General features: G+C 37.7%; 2 protein-coding genes across 2 annotated transcripts; both read right to left on the bottom strand.

Annotated features, from left to right (window-relative positions):
- Positions 1 to 1,299: 1,299 nt before the first annotated feature.
- LOC105996495 (olfactory receptor 10T2) lies at positions 1,300 to 2,247 on the bottom strand. The gene has a single exon (XM_013030584.1). The coding sequence runs from the start codon at positions 2,245 to 2,247 to the stop codon at positions 1,300 to 1,302; it is 948 nt and encodes a 315-aa protein (XP_012886038.1).
- A 4,140-nt stretch (positions 2,248 to 6,387) lies between these two features.
- LOC105996435 (olfactory receptor 10K2) lies at positions 6,388 to 7,332 on the bottom strand. The gene has a single exon (XM_013030512.1). The coding sequence runs from the start codon at positions 7,330 to 7,332 to the stop codon at positions 6,388 to 6,390; it is 945 nt and encodes a 314-aa protein (XP_012885966.1).
- Between the last annotated feature and the right edge of the window lie 13,395 nt (positions 7,333 to 20,727).

Below are 20,727 nucleotides of genomic sequence, written 5' to 3'. Positions count from 1 at the left end.
GACAAAGGACAATGACTTATTAACTCAAAAAAGGAAAAAAAAAGAGAAATCTTAAACAGTCCCCAAACGTCCCCAAACACTTTTATCCAGATAAAGTTCAAAGTTTATTAGCTTCTATGATTTTAAAGAACATGTCTCTAATTACACAGTTTGTAAACAATACAGCTAGGATTTAAAATCAATTCTGTTTAGTGTTCATAATAGAAATCATTACAAGAAGGTATTGGTTTCACTTTAGCATATCATTTCCATCACAGGGACAGTAAATTGGAAGATTAGGGTGGGGTTTGCCTCACTGGGGCAATGCACATGGTAGCATCAAGCATGAGTTGTTACTGATAATTGCCAGTCCATTATTTAAAATTATCCATCCTTAGAAATATTTAAACACATTGATGTTGGAGGCATGGTGCAGGTGGTAGAGCACCAGCCAATTAGCAAAAGCATCAAATACTGTTGGAGTACTAGTCTTAGACAAACAAACAAAAAGGAATACTTTACCACATCACTATAGGAAAGCAAAGTGAAACTACAAACAAAAACTGAAATGATTGCTTCATAATTAATTTAATAACAGTTTTAAATTTTGACATTCACAGTTTTAGTAATTTTAAATAATGTTTTTCATCAGTTAAAAAAACTCTAGGTCTGGCTGGGTGCCAGTGGCTCATACCTGTAATCCCAGCTACTCAGGAGGCTGAGATCTGAGGATCATGGTTCAAAGCTGGCCAGTACAGGAAAGTCTGTGAGACTCTTATCTCCAATTAACCACTAGAAAACTGGAAGTGGCTCTGTGGCTCAAGTGGTAGAGCACTAGCTTTGAGCTGAAGAGCTGAGGGACAGTGCCCAGGCCCAGAGATCAAGCCCCATGACAAAAAATAAATAAATCCAGGTCCTTAGTATTGATAGCTTGTTCTCCATTGAAGTCTCATTTCAAACTTTCTCCTGTTTTCATCCTCAGGCCAAACCTTTTTTTTCTTCAGAAAGCATAGTCATTAAATAAAACCTTTTACAACCCTTATTTTATCTTTCTAACAAACCTGTTTATCTGTGTCTTCTCTCATACAATGCTCACCTTGTCTATTTTTTATTTTTTGGACAGGTATGAGTTGTCTTTTCTTTTTCTAGCCAGGCACTGGACAATGTAGATTTACTTGGACATTCTTCTGGAATAGGAAACACTGTCTACATAGTAGTGTCTAAAATGTTAGAGAACATTTTGAGTCTTTGATTTCTGGTTTTTTCTTAAAGTCTTGATTTAAAGTCTGAATTTCTTAGTTAAGTATATAAGAAGTGTTCTTAACTCATCTTGGTAGCGATGGGCCTTCCTATCACTCTTTTCAGTGCAGTCTTTACCTCCTGGTTCCTCAGACTATAGACAAGAGGATTGAGTAGGGGAGTGAGCACTGTGTAGGTCACCGCCACCAACTGATCCTTGTCTGAAGCAGACTTGGACTTGGGTCGGAGGTAGATGACAGATGCGCAACCGTAGTGGACAAAGACCACTGTGAGGTGAGAAGCACAGGTGGCAAAGGCCTTCCTCTTGCCCTCGGCTGAGGGGATCTTCAGAATGGTGTTGACTATGAAGCCATAGGATATGAGGATCAACAGGAAAGGCACCATGATCACCAGGATGCTGAGGCTGAATAGTGCCAGCTCTTTGACATGGGTGTCAGTGCAGGCTAATTTGATAACAGGTGCCATGTCACAGAAATAGTGGTTGACCTTGTTGGGGCCACAGAAAGGCATGTCACAGATAAGGTTCGTAGCCACCAAAGCAATGAGGAAACTGGTGAGTCCTGACAGAGAAACCAACCCCAGCCCCAGCCTTTTGTTCATAATGAGCGTGTACCTCAAGGGGTGACAGATGGCTGCATAGCGGTCATAGCCCATCACTGCGATGAGAAAGCAGTTGGTGCAGGCAAAGCCCAGGAAGAAGAAGAGCTGGGTGGCACAGGCCACAAAGGAGATTGTCTTAGTAGCTGAGAGCAGGTGGGCCAGAAGCTGAGGGATGATGACAAAAGTGTAGCAAGATTCAGAAAATGAAAGGATGAACAAGAAAGCATACATAGGAGTGTGCAGGGTGTGGCTGAAACGGATAACTGTCATGATGGTCACGTTGGCCATGAGGATGGTTAAGTACAGGAGAAGAAAGATGACAAACAGCAGTAACTGCAGTTCCCCGAGGCTGGAGAAACCCACCAGGATGAACTGTGTAACCACGGTGGTTCTGTTGAAGCTTTGCATCTGGATAACTTCTCTCTGAGTGAATTTGGAGAGATAAAATGATATCATTGTAATAGAAACGTTTTCTCACTGCCTCTCAATCCATCTAGGTATAGATGACCTCTTTGGCTTGTTTTTGGTATGAAATTGCTATTCTTGCTGGGTGCTGGTGGTTCATGTCTGTAATTCTAGTTATTCAGGAGGCTGAGGTCTGAGGATACCAGTTTACACCAGTTTGAAGCAATTGGGGAGAGACAAATCAGAGATACATTTTTTTCAAGGATTTGTTTTTATTTTAGTCTGTTTTCATTGTATTTTTTATTTTTTATTTCTCTTTCTTTCTCTTTTTTAAAATTGTTTTTGTATAGTTGATATACAGAGGGGTTACAGTTACATGAGTTAGGTCAGACTCACAACCACCAAAAAGTTGGGAGTGAAGGTATGATTCAAGTGATAGAGTGCTGGGCCTTGAGCAGAAGAGGCAAGTGAGTATGCAAGGCCCTAGTTCAAGTTCAAATCTCAGTACTGGAATTAAAAAGAAAAAAGGAAAGAAAGAAATTGTTTATCTGTATTTTAAGGAATAAATATCTTTATCTCAAAGGTTAAAAAAAATCACTTAACGAAATGGGAAAATTCCCCAGATCAAGAAGAATACTATCTTCAGTAAGGAAAAAAACAAATTAATTTTCTTATGTGCTCTTGATTCTGTGCTATCCTGTGTGTTGGTTTCTTTCACAGTGATCACAATTCATTTTGTTAACATTATCATAAGGACATTAAAATGCTGGGCCTTGGAGTATAGACTCAGGAAATAGAACACAAGAGTTTGAATCTTGCCTTTGGCAGTTAAAGCTTAAAAACTTCATCAGGATTTGTGATTTTTTTCCCATTTGTAAAATGTAAATTATGATACAGCTTAATATAGGATTGGTAAAAGAATTAGGTAAGATAATATAAGTAAAATATTTGAAATGGACATAGCAAATACTACTTGCTGTTTATTTGGTATGTTTTTGCCTTTGTCTCAAATACTCATGTTTATAAGATTTGAAAGGCACCATATGCTTAAGTACCAGAACTTAAGACTTTTTATTTATAATCTACTTTCTACCTTTACATTACATTACATTCTTTACATTATCAGATTTCCTGGCCATGTCTCTTTACAAAGAGACTAAATAGTTCCAAGTGCTGCTTGTTCATGCAAAACTAACATCATTTCCACCTTCTCTCTTTGCATTATAATTACTCACATTTTAAATGCTACCCAATTTTAAAATAGATTTATGCTTTATTCTTTCTAATTCTAAAGTTCATGAGACAAGAAAAGGTGACTGGAGAGGAGGAAAATAGGTAAGTCAAAGATATATTTGGCTTGGTGAATGTACTCAAAGGTAGGGAGGATCACAAGGACTTGACTTATGTTCAATCACAGTTTTATGAGTCCTTTCAACATTCCCCTAAATTGTTAGTTTCTTTTTTGTGTGACTTAACCAAAATTTGGTTATATGCACAGGTATTTTGAAAGGGATCATAGGCACACTTAAGTATGAAAGGTATTTTTATACCTTTTTATGCTGTTTTGTGTGAAACACAGACATACAAACATGTGTCTCATATATAATCCAAAACATGTATCTCATTTATAATCTCCTTCATATCCATGTTTGTCAATAAAACTTCCAGGACCCCTGAAACCTTCCTGGAAGCTCTTTCTCTTCATAAGACCAAAGATCTTAAAACTGTGCACATACGGGTAGTAGACTAGGTTCTACTGTGTACTTCTTTATAATTAACTTGACCATGTAGAAGTCTCATATCCCTAAAGAGACTGTTAATTTGAGGCAGGATTGATAACAATGTATTGTAGATGCTATTCAGTCCTCAAAGCAGTATAGAGCACATAAGAGACTCTAAGAGAATACTTAATAAATGATGATATTAATTCTCCTTCTGATTTTTCATTTTCTCATATGCTATCACTTTTTCTAATGAATGTTTTTACGATTTTCTGCTATGGTCCATATCATTCCTAAATTTTAATTTTTTTCTCAAGGTCATCTTTAATGTCAGAAGAGGAACCTATACTAAGGCTTTCTGGCACTCATTTACTTCTATTTCTTGACTCCTTAGCATTTCTATTTTATATATTAAAATATAGTGTGTGTGGACATGTGCCTGTATTTCTGTGTGCCTATCCAACCAGAATTGAAGTTCCTTTCATTGCAAGAATAGAACAACTACAGCTTAATTTTAGTGAATATTTTGCATAACAATGAAAACTATGCCAGTGTATTCAAATCTTAGTAGGAAATAGTTCTTGCTTCAGATGGCTATTGACAAAGAAAGTACACTTAAACATTTACCTCCAAAAGATCAAGAAAGATGACATGTGACTTTGAGCTTGGTGACTTTGTCTGGTAGGTCTTGTGAATGTTGAAAGAGGACACACAAAGTCAGTTGCGAAGTAATGCCATCTTCTCTGAAAGATTAAATGAACACCTCTCATAAAGGATTTATTTGGATGTTTAAGTGTCCCAAATCTCCAGGTTTTAAATAAGAGGCTGAAAATAACCAGTCTATATTCATATATCAATTCTGATTCTATAATTGGATTGGACAGCCTTCTGGGATTCTAAGGACTAGGGGCCTCTGAGATTTAAACAGAGCTTAAGAGGAGAGAAATTAAATGACTACATTTGGACTACATTTAATACTAGAAGAGATATTCAGATTTGATAAATAAAACATAACTAGATAAAATAAAAATACTCTTCACATCTGCAAAGTACTTGACACTAGATATTCTTTTAGCTCAGGGAGTTTATTTGTTTAGGACCTGCTTCGTAAATACAGAATTATTGGGCCTTTTGAAGAATTATATAGGCTGGGCCTTTTTTGCTTCTATATATATGGTCTGCATAAAAGCTCATATGACTAGATTTCTTAATTCTGTCTGTGGAATTATTGAGAGGGAATGACTTCTATTCAGTACTCATTCATTGTGTGATTTGGGGAGTATTATAATAGGCATTACAATGATAAGAAGATAAATTATGTGAACTGAACTGATGTGTAGGGAAGACAGAAGCAAAGCCAACAGGCATAATGAAGAAGGTGCCAATGAACCCCAGGGCAGCTGAAGCATGAGTACCACCAACAAAGATGTTATTGAATACATTCAGGGCTAAGAGTTATTTATTTATTAATAAGTTTTTTATTGTGAAAATACCATACAGAGAGGTTACAATTACATAGGCAAGGTAATGAGTACATTTCTTATCAAGCGTTGTTACCTCCTCTTTTTTCCCCCTTACCATCCCTGCCTTCCCATCTCCTCCCATCCGCCTTGCCAAAGTTGTAAAGTTTGTTTTTCGACATAACGTTTTGTACATCTCATTCCACCTGTATCCCTACTTAAACAATTTGTCTTTTTCCTTCCCCTCCACAAATTATACCAACATCAAATACAGTGAAAACAGGGGTTATACTGTGGGGGAGGGACATATAAAGCAACAAAGAAATCATCTTATAAATATGTTAGAAACAATAGCAAGAGAGAAAAACCATTTGAGTCCTTATCTTGAGGTTCATTTTGCCTAGCATCAACTTATCTGACCATTTCTGCTTGTCTCAGACATACACTAGTTATTGCAAATAAGAAGGTGAAAATATAGTAAGTTTTCAGATCAAAATCATAGATATTACAGTTACATACATAAGGTAGTGAGTACATTTCTTGTCAAATATTGTTACGCCTTCATTTTTCTCAAACTTTCCCTGTAACCCCTCTGTACATCACATTGACAACAAAATTAAATTAAAAATACTAAAAATTAAAAAAAGAAAGAATACCACTTTCCTATTTAAGAAAATTTGAGAGACAGCAACATTGTTTCTAACTAACCCTGGATGAATTTGTGTTTGCCAGAGACTAGACTTCTGAACACATGCATAATTTCCTAAAACTGTTGTGCATTAGTTTTCACTCAACTCAAAATATTTCAATGGATGATAATTAACATGATAATGGTGAAAAAGGAGGGAGAAATAATCTCTGCTTTTGAGCATGATGCTTGGTTGGTTGGTCATTTCCAAACTTCCTAGGAAATTTCTCCTGCGTCTCTTATGCTTTGTTATTTGGAAAGATCAGAATCCAAATTAACGTTGTGGCACAAAAATAGTTCTTCCTACAACTCTGCGAAGAGCTGACTTGAATTCTTTATTCCTTAGGCTGTAGATCATGGGGTTGAAGAGTGGGGTTAGGATAGTGTAGGACACCGATATCAGAGCATCCTGGCTTGAGGAGTAGTCGGACTTAGGCCTCAAATAGATAAAGGAGGCACAGCCGTAGTGGACAGTGACAATGATGAGGTGGGAAGCACATGTGGAGAATGCTTTGTACCTGCCCAATGTGGAGGGAAACTGGAGGATGGCTGAGATGATGTGAATGTAGGATACCACGATCAACAACAGGGGGATAACAAGGACCAATGCACAAAGCATGAAGATGGCCATCTGACCAGAGCGGGTGTGGTGAGAGGCCAGCTTGAGGACTGGGGAGATGTCACAGAAGAAGTGATGGAGTTGATTAGAAGAGTGAAAGGGCAGATGGAATACCAAGGATGTGATGACCTGTGCCACAGTGAAGCCACAGGCACAGGCCGCGGCCACTAGCCCCACGCACACCCCACGCCCCATGAGCACGGTGTAGCGCAGCGGGTTGCAGATGGCCACGTAGCGGTCATAGCCCATGGCTGCCAGCAGGAAGGAGTGGGAGCAGCCAAGGAAGAGGAAGGTGAACATCTGGATGGCACAGCCCAGAAAGGAGATGGTCTTCCTCTGGGCCAGCAGATCCACCAGCATCTTGGGTACGATGACGAAGGTGTAGCAAGTCTCCGAGCAGGAGAGCACAGAGAGGAAGAAGTACATGGGCGTGTGCAAGGCTCTGTCCAGCACAATGGTGGAGATGATGATGGCATTGGTGCCCAGAGTGAACAGGTAGAGAAGCAGGAAGATGGCAAAGAGCAGCAGCTGCAGCCTGGCCAGAGATGAGAAGCCCAGGAAGACAAACTCTCTCACCACTGTCTCATTGACCCACTCCATGAGCAGTGCATGATCAGGGGACTGGAGGATTGAGGAGGCGCGAGTACCCACAGGAATCTCTGAAAATCCATAAAGCCCACAGGAAATTGATAAATGCAGAGTGAGCACGTGTTCTCAGATTTTTGTCTATACTCATCACTTCCTCTTCATTCCGATTTTCTAAAATTTGTGCAAAAATAAGTAAATCTGATTGCTTAAGCGTTTGTCTTCACAGTAATTCTAACACCATAGTTAAAGTATTGATAATTTTCAGACCCAACTGATCCTTTTTCTCTAGTTTCACGGTGGTGCTGGGATTTAAATTCTCAGTGTTTCATTTGTAGCTTGTAGCTCTTGTCCATTTCAGTTGCTAGTACCCATACTTTCTCAATGAAACCTTTCCTACAATTGAATAAACAGCCCTCCCATTAATAATTGCTTTTTGCTACAATTATATAATGTGTGTTAGCTTTAGATCTTTATCCTCCTTATGCTTAAACTCCTCTCAATTTTAATCTGTGCCTACCTTAGACCTATATTATCTCCTAGTTTGTTTTTCTTCTCATTAGGAATTCTCAGTTCTACCGCCTCATATTCTCAAAAAATTGTATATAGGTTCTCTATCTGGGTATGTTCTGTTTCAAAGGCTGAAAAGAGTTCTTTTCTTTCTAATTTATTTATTCTAAAATGGGACATCTCTCTGCTTCTCTAGGTCTTTTCTCCCACAAGGAGAACCAATCTTTCTGGAGCCCTCCTATCCATTTCTACTACTTCCTTTAACTCATACTGAAATTACAGGTGGCCATCTTTTCTATTCCTCTATCATGCTCAAAGTTAGCACTCTACCACTTCAGCCATAGCTCCACTTCTGGCTTTTTTTGTGTGGTTAAGTGGGGATGAGTCTGTGGACTTTCCTACTTAGGCTGGCTTCAAACTGTGTTCCTCAGATCTCATCGTCCTGAGTAGCTAGGATTATAGGTGATAGCCACTGGGGCTTTGCTTCTGAAGAACTTTTATGGTACTGTGACTGGGAAAAGTTTTGTCCTCTGTCCCTTGCTTATGTCAGTTTATCAGTCATCTTCATTTACAGATACTTTATGTATAGTCTGAAGCTTTGATGAAATCTGTGATTTTGATCAAAGCTTTCTTTGTATCTCCCGATAAAAGGAATGGTTTCTCAAAACTCACACATCTAGTGATGTAAATTGTTCCTTCCTCAAAACCCACACATCTAACAAGTAAATGACATTTACTCAATTTTAACATATTGTAGTAAGTTGTTCTCCTATCTTTCTTCGCCTCTAAATTTTGCCTCCTTTGAGGGAAAGATGTGAATTTTACTTATCTTTCCCTGAATACACCTAGACAGACATATATTATAAGCGTCTGAAAGCATCCCTGTAAATATTGTTAGATTAAAATGAAAAGTGAGCTAGTGTACTGTTACCAATCTTCATTCATGACATAGTTTTCTTAGGAACTCACAGAGTAAGAAAATCCTTAGTTTTATTCAGGGTAGAAAGACTGCCAAGAATCAAGAACCAACTCCTAAGGATGTCTGTATCACATGGCTTAGATTCCACCCATTCAAACCTAAAAGAAAAATCATGGGGTTAGATAGGCCAGTGACACTGAAGGGAGCATCTGCTGTTTGGAATTCGCTACGCCAAAAAGCTTTCCCAGCAGCTGGTGCCTGTGATACCCTCACTTTAATCCCATCTGGAAGCATGCCATTACAAAGCTATCACATCTGCTAGTTAAGTAACCAAAACTCGGTAATACGTCTTACCTTAGCAGAGATCTGCTGAGTCAAGAACATCAGATTGCCACACAAGAAATATTAAGCAGTATCGTGGCGATTACGTGTCAGGCGCTGGGGATGTGTTAACAATGCATGTGTAAATAAGTTGCAGTCCAGGGCTCCATGTTTCTCATGAGTCAAAGATGAGACAGTCAGAAGAAGAGGTCATTATTCGAAAAAATGTGGTGACTGAATTGATGGTTATGCTCCTATGATTATGGCAGCATTCAAAACGCACCTGTTCTTGTACATCCTTGGGCAATAATTTAAAACACTGATTTCTGAGTTTCCATATCTTTCTAAGGAGTGCTTGGCATACTAACACAGGAATGGGCACTATTTAGTTTTTGTGACTTTTAATTCAAGTATATAATGAATTTAGATAAATAGCATTGCTATCAGAAGAGCACTACTTGTTCTCTGGTAATTTCTGCTTACATAATTATGCTTAACCCTCCCTTCTCTGTGAAAGGAACATATGTCCTCTTCTTCCTCCATCTCATTCCTCTGGCTATTTGTCCAGAGGTTTACATAAGATTTTTATTGACAAGTAGGTTGGTAGTTTTGCTATAGTTGTACTGTTATCTTTCTAATTTTAGAGTCCCCAATCTCAGCACTCCTAGTGGATTTGTAATATCTGATCTGAGATTTTACCTTTAGAAAATTCATATAGCATTGGATAATGTAGGAATAAAAGAGATGTTGCTATCAGACAGATGTAGGAGTAAATCAAAACTCTGTCATGTTCTGTTTGGAAGACTATAAATTCCATGTAGCCTGTTTTCTCATTTCTATAGTAAGAAGAGCAATTACTGCTTTCCAGGGCTATTGGAAAGATTCAAAGGGAGTATTTATGTGAAAGGAGGCTAGTTCAGTAAACAGCAGTTAATAAAGACCTCATTTCCCTCATTTTCTTGCCATGGTTTCTGTAAGGGGAAATTTAAGAGGGATCTTCATTCCCTTGAGGTTCTTCATCTTGAGGAAAGTAGCTTGGTTTTCTATTGAGCTCTGTTCACACTGGGAAGAAGCAAGTCTTCCCAAGATTGAAACACCACACAAATACTTCGTTACTTGCTTGCTCAGAGCCATGCATACATGTTACTTACATCTGGCAGAAAACTGAAGGAGGCTTCCTAAATTTTTTATTTGCAGGGAAGGGATATAAATTTAGAAGATAAAAATTTAAGTAATCTTAGCCATATATACATAAGGATTCTTCTTATAGATGCTTTATGGTTATAGAGAACACATATTTTATGAAGTGTATTTGTTCCACTTGTTTAGACAATAATCTAGCTGTTTACTGATCTCCTAAAGATTGGAAAATTATCTAAAAATTCTCATATTTCTGTGTTATTCTAAGCATTGCAGATAGAAATACGAACACAGGTACTGTTCTTTTCTCAGAGAAGCAAGGATTCAATATGCATTTTAAGACAAATGGCCATATAAATTATAAAGAAGATTTCAAGACTAACAAAACATCCTGAATATCTTGAAGTAAAAAAATCATCTCACTTTAGGGAAAGCTTTAAGTGTAAATAAGATTTTAATATCACCTGTAAGTATTTTGACAGATATAATGTGTATATTGCTCATGTAGACATTTTGAATGAATGAATTAATCTTTTCCTTACTTCTTAAAAATATATTTTCATTGTTATTGTAAAGGTGATATACAGAGTAGTTTTGGTTCATAAGTCACATAAAAAGTACATTTCTTTTAGAACAATGTCACTCCTTTTTCCTTAATTCTTATTGACCTTTCTAAAGTAAGAAAACACATCCTGTTCCACTGTTTACACGAGTGCACACACACACACACACATGCACACACACACATACACACAGATACACTTAAAGGAAAACATATCTACAGTGGCCTGTGAAACAAGAGACATCTATTTCCTCCTTCCCCCCCTGTACTAATTCTTTATAATAAGCTTCCTGTTGAGATCACAAATTTAGAGGTTATGAAAAATACATTCTTGGAACAAGCTAAGAAAGTAGATATTAAGTATTGTCACCATAAAAATAGAAAATATGTAAGGTAGTCCACATATTAGCTAGACTGAACCATTTTACACAAAAATAAATACTTCAAAACATTTTAGACCTGATAAACACAACAATTCTTCAAGTTAAAAGAAACCCAAATGAACAAAAACAATGAAAGAGGTTCATTACATTCTTTGAGGAATCCTCATCCCAGTCAATCATTCTGATGTACATTATGTTTCCAGGAAGAAAACCTGGGAAAGGATTTTGGCTTCAGAGTAGCATCCAAATTTGATATTTGTTTTATTTTATTTTTTAAGAAATATTACAGAGGTTAACATGTATTCCATGTTGTGTTGTATAATAGGGAGAAAATACTGTTATACATGTTTTCTAAGTTGGTCCTTACAGTGACTTTATGAGGTAGTTATTAATCTCTCTCTCTCTGTGTGTGTGTGTGTGTGTGTGTGTGTGTGTGTGTGTGTGTGTGTTGTGTGCATGCCTGTTCTGGGTCTTGAACTCCAGGCCTAGATGCTGTACCTGAGTTCTTTTTTGTTCAAGGTTGGCACTGAGGTAGTTATTACTTTTAATATCAACATTATGAAGACAGAAAATTTGAGAGTCAAAGATGTTATGGACTCTGTTTAGGTTCACAGAGTGGTGTATCCAGCACTAAATAGAGTATAATCTGTGTGGGTGAGTGTGCCTGCTTTTGTGTGCGTTATCTCTGTGGATGTGCGTGTGAATGGGTATATGTGTCATGAGAAAGGGAAGACAGTACCCTGCCATTCTCCTTCTGTACAAAGATATTTAAAGAAAAAGAGCTCTATTACAATTTAGTATGGGTCCAGGTCCTAACTCCATCATTTATTAACTTTCAAGGTTTCTTTTGCAAATGTCCACAGGTATTAGTCCTGCAATTGTTACTTAGAATTAAAGTGGGTGGGGGCAGATAGCTCAGGTTTTGGGGAATAACTTCATTCTGCCTCTGTCTTCATTAGTTAGAAGGACTTTGCAGGTTGGCAAGGGTACAGTGTAGACATTGCCTATCACTCACACAAGAGGAGCTCTAGAAAGCTTGAATCATAACCATTACAATCTCAGATGGTCTTAAGGAACTAGCCTAATAGTGTCCTTTGACAGGTGAAGAAATTCACTCAAATAATGCTAGAAATCCCAAGACCAGAAAGCCAGAATGACTTTATTAGCAACGGAAACAGAAATCTTTTTTTTCTTTCAGGAGTGTGGAATTCTGCAGGATAATGCTCCCTCTGGAAGGTGCTCATCATGTAGATGCTAATTTTCTCTTTTTGTTACTTATGTGCTTTGTTCCTGTATCTCTCTGCTTACTACATGCCTGTGGTAGTCACGTTTTTACTTTTCTGATTTTGTGTGGGTTTTTTTGCCTTTGTAATTGTCTATTATAATTATTGTAGAGCACTCAAGAAGTTCTCATCCCAGTTTGAAGTAGTGTTGCTTTGTCTATATCCCATCTAATACATCCCTTTTTGCACAAAGGTCATTCATTCACTGTTTAGGATTTTGTTATTAAAATATTGCTGAGTTGAATTAGATCAGAACTAAGAAAATTTAAGAAGAGCAATGGGTCAGTTAGTTTAGAATATATCTATATCTGCACCTATACCTATATCTATATCTATATATGTAAAATTTATATGTACGGTCTTGTAGAAATTTACTTTAAAGTTCAACTAATCCTGATGAACATTGTTTGGAGTCCATATCCTTAATAGTGGCTCTCCCATTTTGTTATTGGCACTGTAATAGCTTTGACTTATCACTCGTCTCTGTTTCTTACCTGAGATATGAAAACTAAGTCCCGCTGCGGGTAGATGTTTACTCTCATTTTCTGTCCATCGTCCAGTTTCTCAGAGTGGTTTTCAGTCTAAGGTGAATGTCTGCTATTCATAGGTTCCCAATCTCCTCTCCCTTTCCTGCGAGAAGCTAGAGATACACAGCCTACAGGATGGAATTCAAATGGAAATACAAAAGAGGTTGCTGGAGTCTTCTCAAGGTAGAGATGTGACGACCGTCTGGGTGCTGAGACCCAGACCAAAGTCACATGTGATCAGGCTCCTCCTGTCATTTTCTGTCAGTTGAGCCAGACCAGCGTCACAGATACTAGTGACCAGGAAGCAATGGGTAGTTTTTTTTTTTATTGATAGTGTGGGGTTTTTTCTGTGAGTCTCCTGATGCCAAAGTCACTGCCATTGGGATGTCACAATGGGTTTAATTAACAGCTTCGGTTGACTGTGGAAAAGAGAGGCAAGTCACCAAACAGCCAATTGCTCAAAATTGGGCAGAGACATTAGGGCTCAGGGAGCAGAACATTGTTAGCCACTTTTAGAAAAGGTAATTTTAGAAAATTTAACTAGGTTTCCTTTCATTTTCTGAATTTGTTATGTTGCCGAAACTATGAGAGAGAACACTTACCCAGATAATTTGGATAGTAGGGACACTGTGAAACAAGGTTTTCTTAAGCTCTGTTGTTGAAACTAAAATTGGAGGGTTGGTGCTTGTGTGGCTAAGAGGTGGACCGAGCCAGGGCTTTTATAGTTCAGGTCCTGGTCAGAATAAGATGAAAGGACATCCCCTTCTCTACCCTAACACCCGAGTTTGTGTTTTCTTCCTTTCTGCTCACTCACACAAAATTAATATATTGCATCTTTATAATGTAAGAAATATTAAATAAAATATGTTAAATGTTGGGAGAATAAATGATCACAGGCTCCATTGTCCCAGTGATATAAATGTCTCAGTTTAATTAGAAAACAATCACCATTTATTTTCTAGTCTCCAACTCTTCAGACTTCTATTTTCCTGTGGCTGAGTCAAGGGATGCTAGCTGATGATCTCTGATCATGGCTTGTAGCATAGTAAGAACTCATCAAGAAATCATGATGGTGAGGAAATTATACTGAAAACAGAAGAGTTGTTAAGAAGAAGAAAAGATGCCATGAAGTAAGAATCAAGGAGAATGAATTTAATATATCTGGATCTGAATCCTAAACACTTTATTTTTTATTGTGAAAATACCGTACAGAGGGGTTACAATTACATGGGCAAGGTAATGAGTGCATTTCTTATCAAGAATTGTTACCTCCTTCTTCGTTTCCCCTTCCTATCCTTTCCTGTCTTCCCCCACCCTTCTGTCCCCCCTCCACCCACCCTGCGCCAAAGTTGTAAAATTCATTTTTTCTTTTTTAAAAATTTTTATTGTGAAAATACCATACAGAGGGGTTACAATTACATAGGCAAGGTAATGAGTACGTTTCTTTTTAAAATTTTTTTTATAATTTTTATTTTTTATTGTGTAAAGTTCATTTTTCGACATAATGTCTTGTACATCTCATTATTACAATGGTACACATGTATCCCTATTTAAACAATTTGTTTTTTCCCTTCCCCTCTTCAAATTATACCAACATCAAATACAGTGAAAAGGGGTTATACGTTGGGAGGAGAGACATACAAAGCAACAAAGAACTATCTTCTAAATATGTTAGAAACAATAGCAAGCAAGAAAAAAAAACATTTGAGTCCTTATCTTGGTGTTCAATTTGCCTAACATCAACTTATCTGACTGTTTCTGCTTGTCTCAGACATATACTAGCTATTGCAAATAAGGAAACCATGGCACCCATGATTCTTTGGGTCTGGCTTACTTCACTTAAATATAATCTTCCCCAAGTCTTTCCATTTTCTAAGAGGCAATGCCATTCTTTCTGATGGAGGCATAGAACTCCATTGTGTATATATACCACATTTTCTTGATCCATTCATCTACTGAGGGGCATCTGGGTTGGTTCCATATCTTAGCTATGGTAAATAAGGCTGCAATAAACATAGTTGTGCTGGTAGCTTTAGTATGGTCTTCTTTGTGATCATTTGGGTAAATACCCAAAAGTGGGATTGCTGGGTCATAGGGGAGCTCTATGTGGAGTCTTTTGAGGAACCTCCATACTGCTTTCCAAAGTGGTTGAACAAGTTTACACTCCCACCAACAATGCAGTAAGGTTCCCTTCTGTCCACATCCCCTCCAGCATCTGTTGTTATCAGAGTTCTTGATTATAGCCATTCTAACTGGGGTGAGGTGGTATTTCAATGTTGTTTTGATTTGCATTTCTTTTATGGCTAGGGAGGTTGAGCATTTCTTCATGTGTCTATTGGTCATCCTTCTTTCTTCTTCAGAGAAGTTTCTCTTTAAGTTTTTAGCCCACTTATTATTTGGGCACTTTTTTCTTTGAGGATTTGTTGTTGGGGGATTTAATTTTTTGAGTTCTAGATATATTTTCGCTATGAGACCTTTGTCCCTTGTATGGCTAGTGAAGATCTTCTCCCAATCCATGGGCTTTCTATTGATCTTGCTAGCTATGTCCTTTGCCATGCAGAAGCTCTGCAACTTCATGCAATCCCATTTGTCCAACCTTTCTTTAATTTGTTGTGTTTCTGGGTCTCTTTTAAGAAAATTTCAGCCTGTGCCAAGGAGACCTAGGGATTCTCTTATTCCTTCCTGTAATGTTTTCAGGGTGTCTGCTTTGACTCTGAGGTCTTTGATCCATTTCGAGTTGATTCTGGTGCAGGGTGATATATAAGGATCTGGCTTTAGTTTTCTACAAGTGATTAACCAGTTTTGCCAGCACCATTTACTGAAGAGGCTGTCTTTCTTCCATTCTATTTTTTTAGCTCCCTTATCGAAGATTAGATGGCTATAGGTCTGTGGTTTCATTTCTGGGTTTTCAGTTCTATTCTATTGGTCCTGAGGTCTGTTCTTGTGACAGTACCCAGCTGTTTTGATTACTATGGCTTTGTAGTAGGGTTTGAAATTTGGTATTGATATTCCTCCAGTGCTGTTCTTTCTGTTAAAGATCATTTTTTCTATGAGGGGTCTTTTATTATTCCATATGAATTTTTGGATTGCCTCTTCTATTTCCTTGAAGAATGAGGTTAGAATATTGATAGGTATCACATTGAATTTGTAGATAGTCTTTGGAAGTATTGCCATTTTCATGATGTTGATCCTTCCAATCCAGGAGTATGGGAGGTTTGTCTACTTTCTAAGTTCTGTTTTGATTTCCTTTTTCAGGTTTTTAAAGTTTTCGTCATAGAGGTCCTTCATTTCTTTGGTTAAGTTAATTCCTAGGTATTTTATTTTTTGTGGGGCTATTAGGAATGGAATTGCTTTCCTGATTTCAGCCACGCTTTTCTCATTGCTGGCATACAGAAAAGCCATTGATTTTTGAGAGTTAATTTTATACCCTGCTACTTTGCCAAAGTTTTGAATCAAGCTGATTTGGGAGTGGAGTCCATGGGATTCTTTAAATACAAGGTCATGTCATCTGCAAAGAAGGAGAGTTTTTTACTTCATCTTTCCCTTTTTTTGGGGGGGGTCTGGTCGTGGGGCCTGAACTCTGGGCCTGGGCACTGTCCCTCAGCTCTCCAGCTCAAGGCTAACACTCTACCACTTGAGCCACAGTGCCACTTCCGGCTTTTTTTTCTGCTTATGTGGTACTGAGGAATCGAACCCAGGGCCTCATGCATGCAAGGCAAGTGCTCTACCACTGAGCCACCTTCTCAGCCCCCTATCATCTTTTCCTTTTTGGATCCCTTTTATGTTTGCATCTTGTCTTATTGCTGTAGCTAGGCATTCTAATACTAAATTGAAGAGAAGTCGAGAGAGTGGGCATCCTTGTCTCATTCCTGAGTTAAGAGGAAATGGCTTTAGCTAAACACTTTTTATTGTCATTGACACATAGCTCTCATTCTGAGATATGGTAAAAGCCCTCCAGTTTTACTTTAGTTTATTTTGCCCTTATCTTATCTACTCATCCACCCTCAAGTGTCAGAGGAGAGCTGCATACACTCACTAACACAGTAAGTGGATCCTCTTCAGCTCTAGTGTTTAGTTTAGGATGAGTGTGTGTGAGTTAACTTAGACAATCAGGAACAAAAAGATACAAATGTGTCATGACATCATTTTTTAACATCAGGAAATAAATTCTCTCTTCCTCCAGTCTGGACTCTGGGAGCTGAAGGGGCCAGAGATCATATTTAGGCTAAAAATTGAGGCAAGGTAGAAGTAGACTTATGAGATGCACCCAAATGGTAGTTTGACTTTAGATTTCATTAAGTTGGTTCACTCCTAGATTTCTCAGCTTTCAAATCTCAGTAGATTTATATATTTTTTCCTATTGGGTTAAATTGTTATTATTAGTATTATTAACTAATTGAGTTAGTTAAGAAGACTCCTGTTGCTTAGTCATGTAAAGCCTAACAGAGATGCAATTTCTAATTTAGATATATGGATTTTATAATGATAAGTAATTGTTGGATATCTAAACAAAATGGGTGGTCTATAAAATTGTAATTGTTGGATATCTAAGCAAAATGGAATGTCTATAAAAATGTAGTTAGATTATACCTTTAAACTGCAGAATGATAGCCTTCATGAAAAGTATAGGCTTGTTTATATACTTTTAGCTTGCCTAGGTATCTGGTTTGCATGGATTACTACTCTGGGTTAAGATTGTCCAAATCTGTTGGGTGTTGGTAGCTCATGAGTATCATCCTAGCTATTCAGAAGGCTGAGATCTGAGGACTGTGGTTCAAAGTCAGTCTGGGCAGCAAAAATCCATGAGGCTCTTGTTTCTCACTAACCATTAAAAAGTTAGAAGTAGAGCTGTGGCTCAAGTGGTAGAACACCACTCTTGAGAGAAAAAACTAAGAGACAGCACCCAGGCCTTGAGTTCAAGCCCCATCCCAGCGCCAAATCAAACCAAACCAAACCAAACCAGTTTATCCAGATCTTTGTTGAGTAGAATTTCTACTCCACAAGCTAGTTTTAGGGCTTCAGAAATTTAGGATGACACTACACCATGAGAATTTGTTGTGACCTTGTTCTCAGACCACTGTTTCTTCTTCCTATACAATTGACACCTGAGTGTGGCTCTGAGGCCCTGTACAGTTTTTACTTTGATTTCAGTTAACTTGCTCCAAAGAGCACTTCAACTCATCTGATGTTCCCCTGCTACTCATTTTACTTCTCCCTTGACTTTTGAATTATTCCTATGCAAAAATTATGCCCAGCATTCCTCTAGATCTTTGCTTCTTCTTTTATGCCTTGGATTTCATATGAAAAATCTCACTTCCTTGCTCTGTAGGCATCTCCCCAAGAAGAACTGAAAGGCTGAAGGTCAAGTGGGCCTTTCTTCTCTCAGTCACTCTTCTTCTACATCCTCTTGGCTCTTCCTCTTCAGTATTCAGGAGAATAAACTTCAGCCTCAAATGGAAATAGAAGGGAGAAGAAGAAGTACAAAGTTCACTGTAGGAAGTGCCAGATCCCTGGAGTTCTATGTTGTTTCTGGGTCAGAACCACAGCATGTTTTGAGGTGACAGACAGGTTGGGAAAAATGGCAGAGAAATGTCCCAAAACAGCACAGTGGATATTACTATCAATTATTTATTTCAAATAGGAAATAACTGATGTAAGGATATATACAGGTTACAAAAGAATTCTAACAAGCTACTTGAGAAAAGCTGTTAAGAATATTGTTTCACTTATAGCAGTTGTAGAAAAAAATTTGGGAATAAAGTTAACTAAGGAGGTGAAATACCTCGACAATGAAAGCTCTAAAATATTGATGAAAGAAAGAAGACAGAAAAGTAAACATATAGATACCCTATACTCAGCAATGGGAAGAATTCAATTGCTACCATGTTCATGTTGCCCAAAAGCAAACCACAGATTAAATGTAATTCCTGTGAAGACATAAACATCCTAATTTCTTGGAACAGAAAAAAGTCATAAAATTTGCATAGAACCATAAAAAATCCTGAACTTTGAGTACAAAGCTATAGTCTTCAATCTTAGTTATTCAGAGGGCAGAGATAGTATGTATGGATTGCTACTTGAAGCCAGCCTAGGCAAAATTAGTGGGACACACAAAATTAGTCTCAACACAAAAACTGAGTGTGGTGGTCACATCTATAATCACAGCTATTTGAGAGATATAGATAGGAGGATTACAATCTGAGGTTAGTCTGGGCAAAAATGCAACATTCTACCTGAAATATAACTAATAAGCACAAGGGATTGGGACTGGAGGTGTGGCTCAAGTGGTAGAACATTTGCTCAGCAGGCATGAGGCCCTGGTTTCAAGACTTAGTCCTGCTAAGAGAGAAACAGAGAGACAGAGACAGACAGGGACAGAGATCAGAGTAACAGGATAGGAAACCCAGAAAAAAAACACATGTAGAGCTGAATTATGCATGCACGTGTGTGTGTGTGTGTGTGTGTGTGTGTGTGTGTGTACGTGTGGCTGGTACTGGGGCTTGATCTCATAATCTTGAGCTTTTGTGCAGTTTTCTTACTCATATCTAGTGCTCTCATACTTTGAGTCACATATTGAGTCAAGACTAATATTTCTTAGTTAGCTGACAAAGTCACAAAAACTTTTCTTCCCATGCTGGCTTCAAATTGAGATCCTTCACGTCTCAGCCTCCTGACTAGCTAGGATTATAGGAGTCATCAGTGCCGGACTGTCTTCAGAATTTACCTTACAACTCAACCTTTGAACCCTTTTAACAACATGTCTCCATCTTTCCTATCTCCTACTCCCTGGTTACACAATTCTAGTCTTTATTACTTTGAGTTTAAACCCTTACATTCTACATAATCGGGGTCATGTCCTATACAATATTCTGTGCCTGGCTTATTTCACCTTGCATCTTGTTCTTCAGATTTATCTGTTTTTGCAAATGGAAGGATTTCCTTTTTCTTTTATGAATGAATAGCATTCTATTGCATATGTATGTGAACTGTATGTTGTTTAGCCATTGTTCTGTCAATGGATGTTGAGGGTACTTCTATATAAATAATTCTGTATTAAATTTGGCAGTTCAGGTATTTGTTTGGAAAAAATATTTTATTTCTTTTGAATGTATCCTTTCAAGTAGACTTGCTGAACCAAATGATACCTCTATTGTTAGTTCAGTGAGAAAACTCCATACTGTTTTCTACAATGCCTATACCAATTTACATTCCTACCAACAATGTTTAAGGATAATCTCCCCATATCCTGTCTAACATTTGTTACCTTTTGATGTTCTGACAATAGGCTTCCTAGCAGGTGGAGGTGATAGCTCACTGATGATCAGTAATATCCAGCCATTTTCACGTTCTTTTTTAGCCATTCCTATGTCTTCTTTGAACATCTAATAATCAGGTTATTTGATTTTTTTCATGTTGAGTTTTATGCATACTTTATTGACTGTGAATACAAACACTTTATCAGATAATCATTTTAAAATACTTCCCCCTATTCTGTAGGTTGTTTTTAATTTCTTTTCCTGCACTCTCAATAAAAGGTTAAAAGTAAATGCATCTCAGTATAGTAAAGGATCTGTCTCTCTTTTTCTCTCTCTCTCTGCTTATAGTAAACCCACAATAAGTACTTTTTTTTTAAAGTTGAAAGCTTCTCCTTTAAGCTTAAGACAATGATTCCAACTCCTGCCACTTTTACTGAACATTATATGAGACATTCTAACTGGGGCAATCAGGCAAGAAAGGTAAATGAAATGCATTTAAATTGGAAATA

The sequence above is a fragment of the Dipodomys ordii genome, unplaced genomic scaffold (assembly GCF_000151885.1).
Source record: "Dipodomys ordii isolate 6190 unplaced genomic scaffold, Dord_2.0 Scaffold131, whole genome shotgun sequence".
Lineage (NCBI taxonomy): Eukaryota > Metazoa > Chordata > Mammalia > Rodentia > Heteromyidae > Dipodomys > Dipodomys ordii.
Note: the sequence above shows the minus strand (reverse complement) of the source record. Positions and strands in the feature narration are given on the sequence as shown.

Excerpts from the sequence above, each read along its gene's own strand:
- LOC105996495 (XM_013030584.1), bottom strand. The coding sequence starts at position 2,247 with ATGCAAAGCTTCAACAGAACCACCGTGGTTACACAGTTCATCCTGGTG.
- LOC105996435 (XM_013030512.1), bottom strand. The coding sequence starts at position 7,332 with ATGGAGTGGGTCAATGAGACAGTGGTGAGAGAGTTTGTCTTCCTGGGC.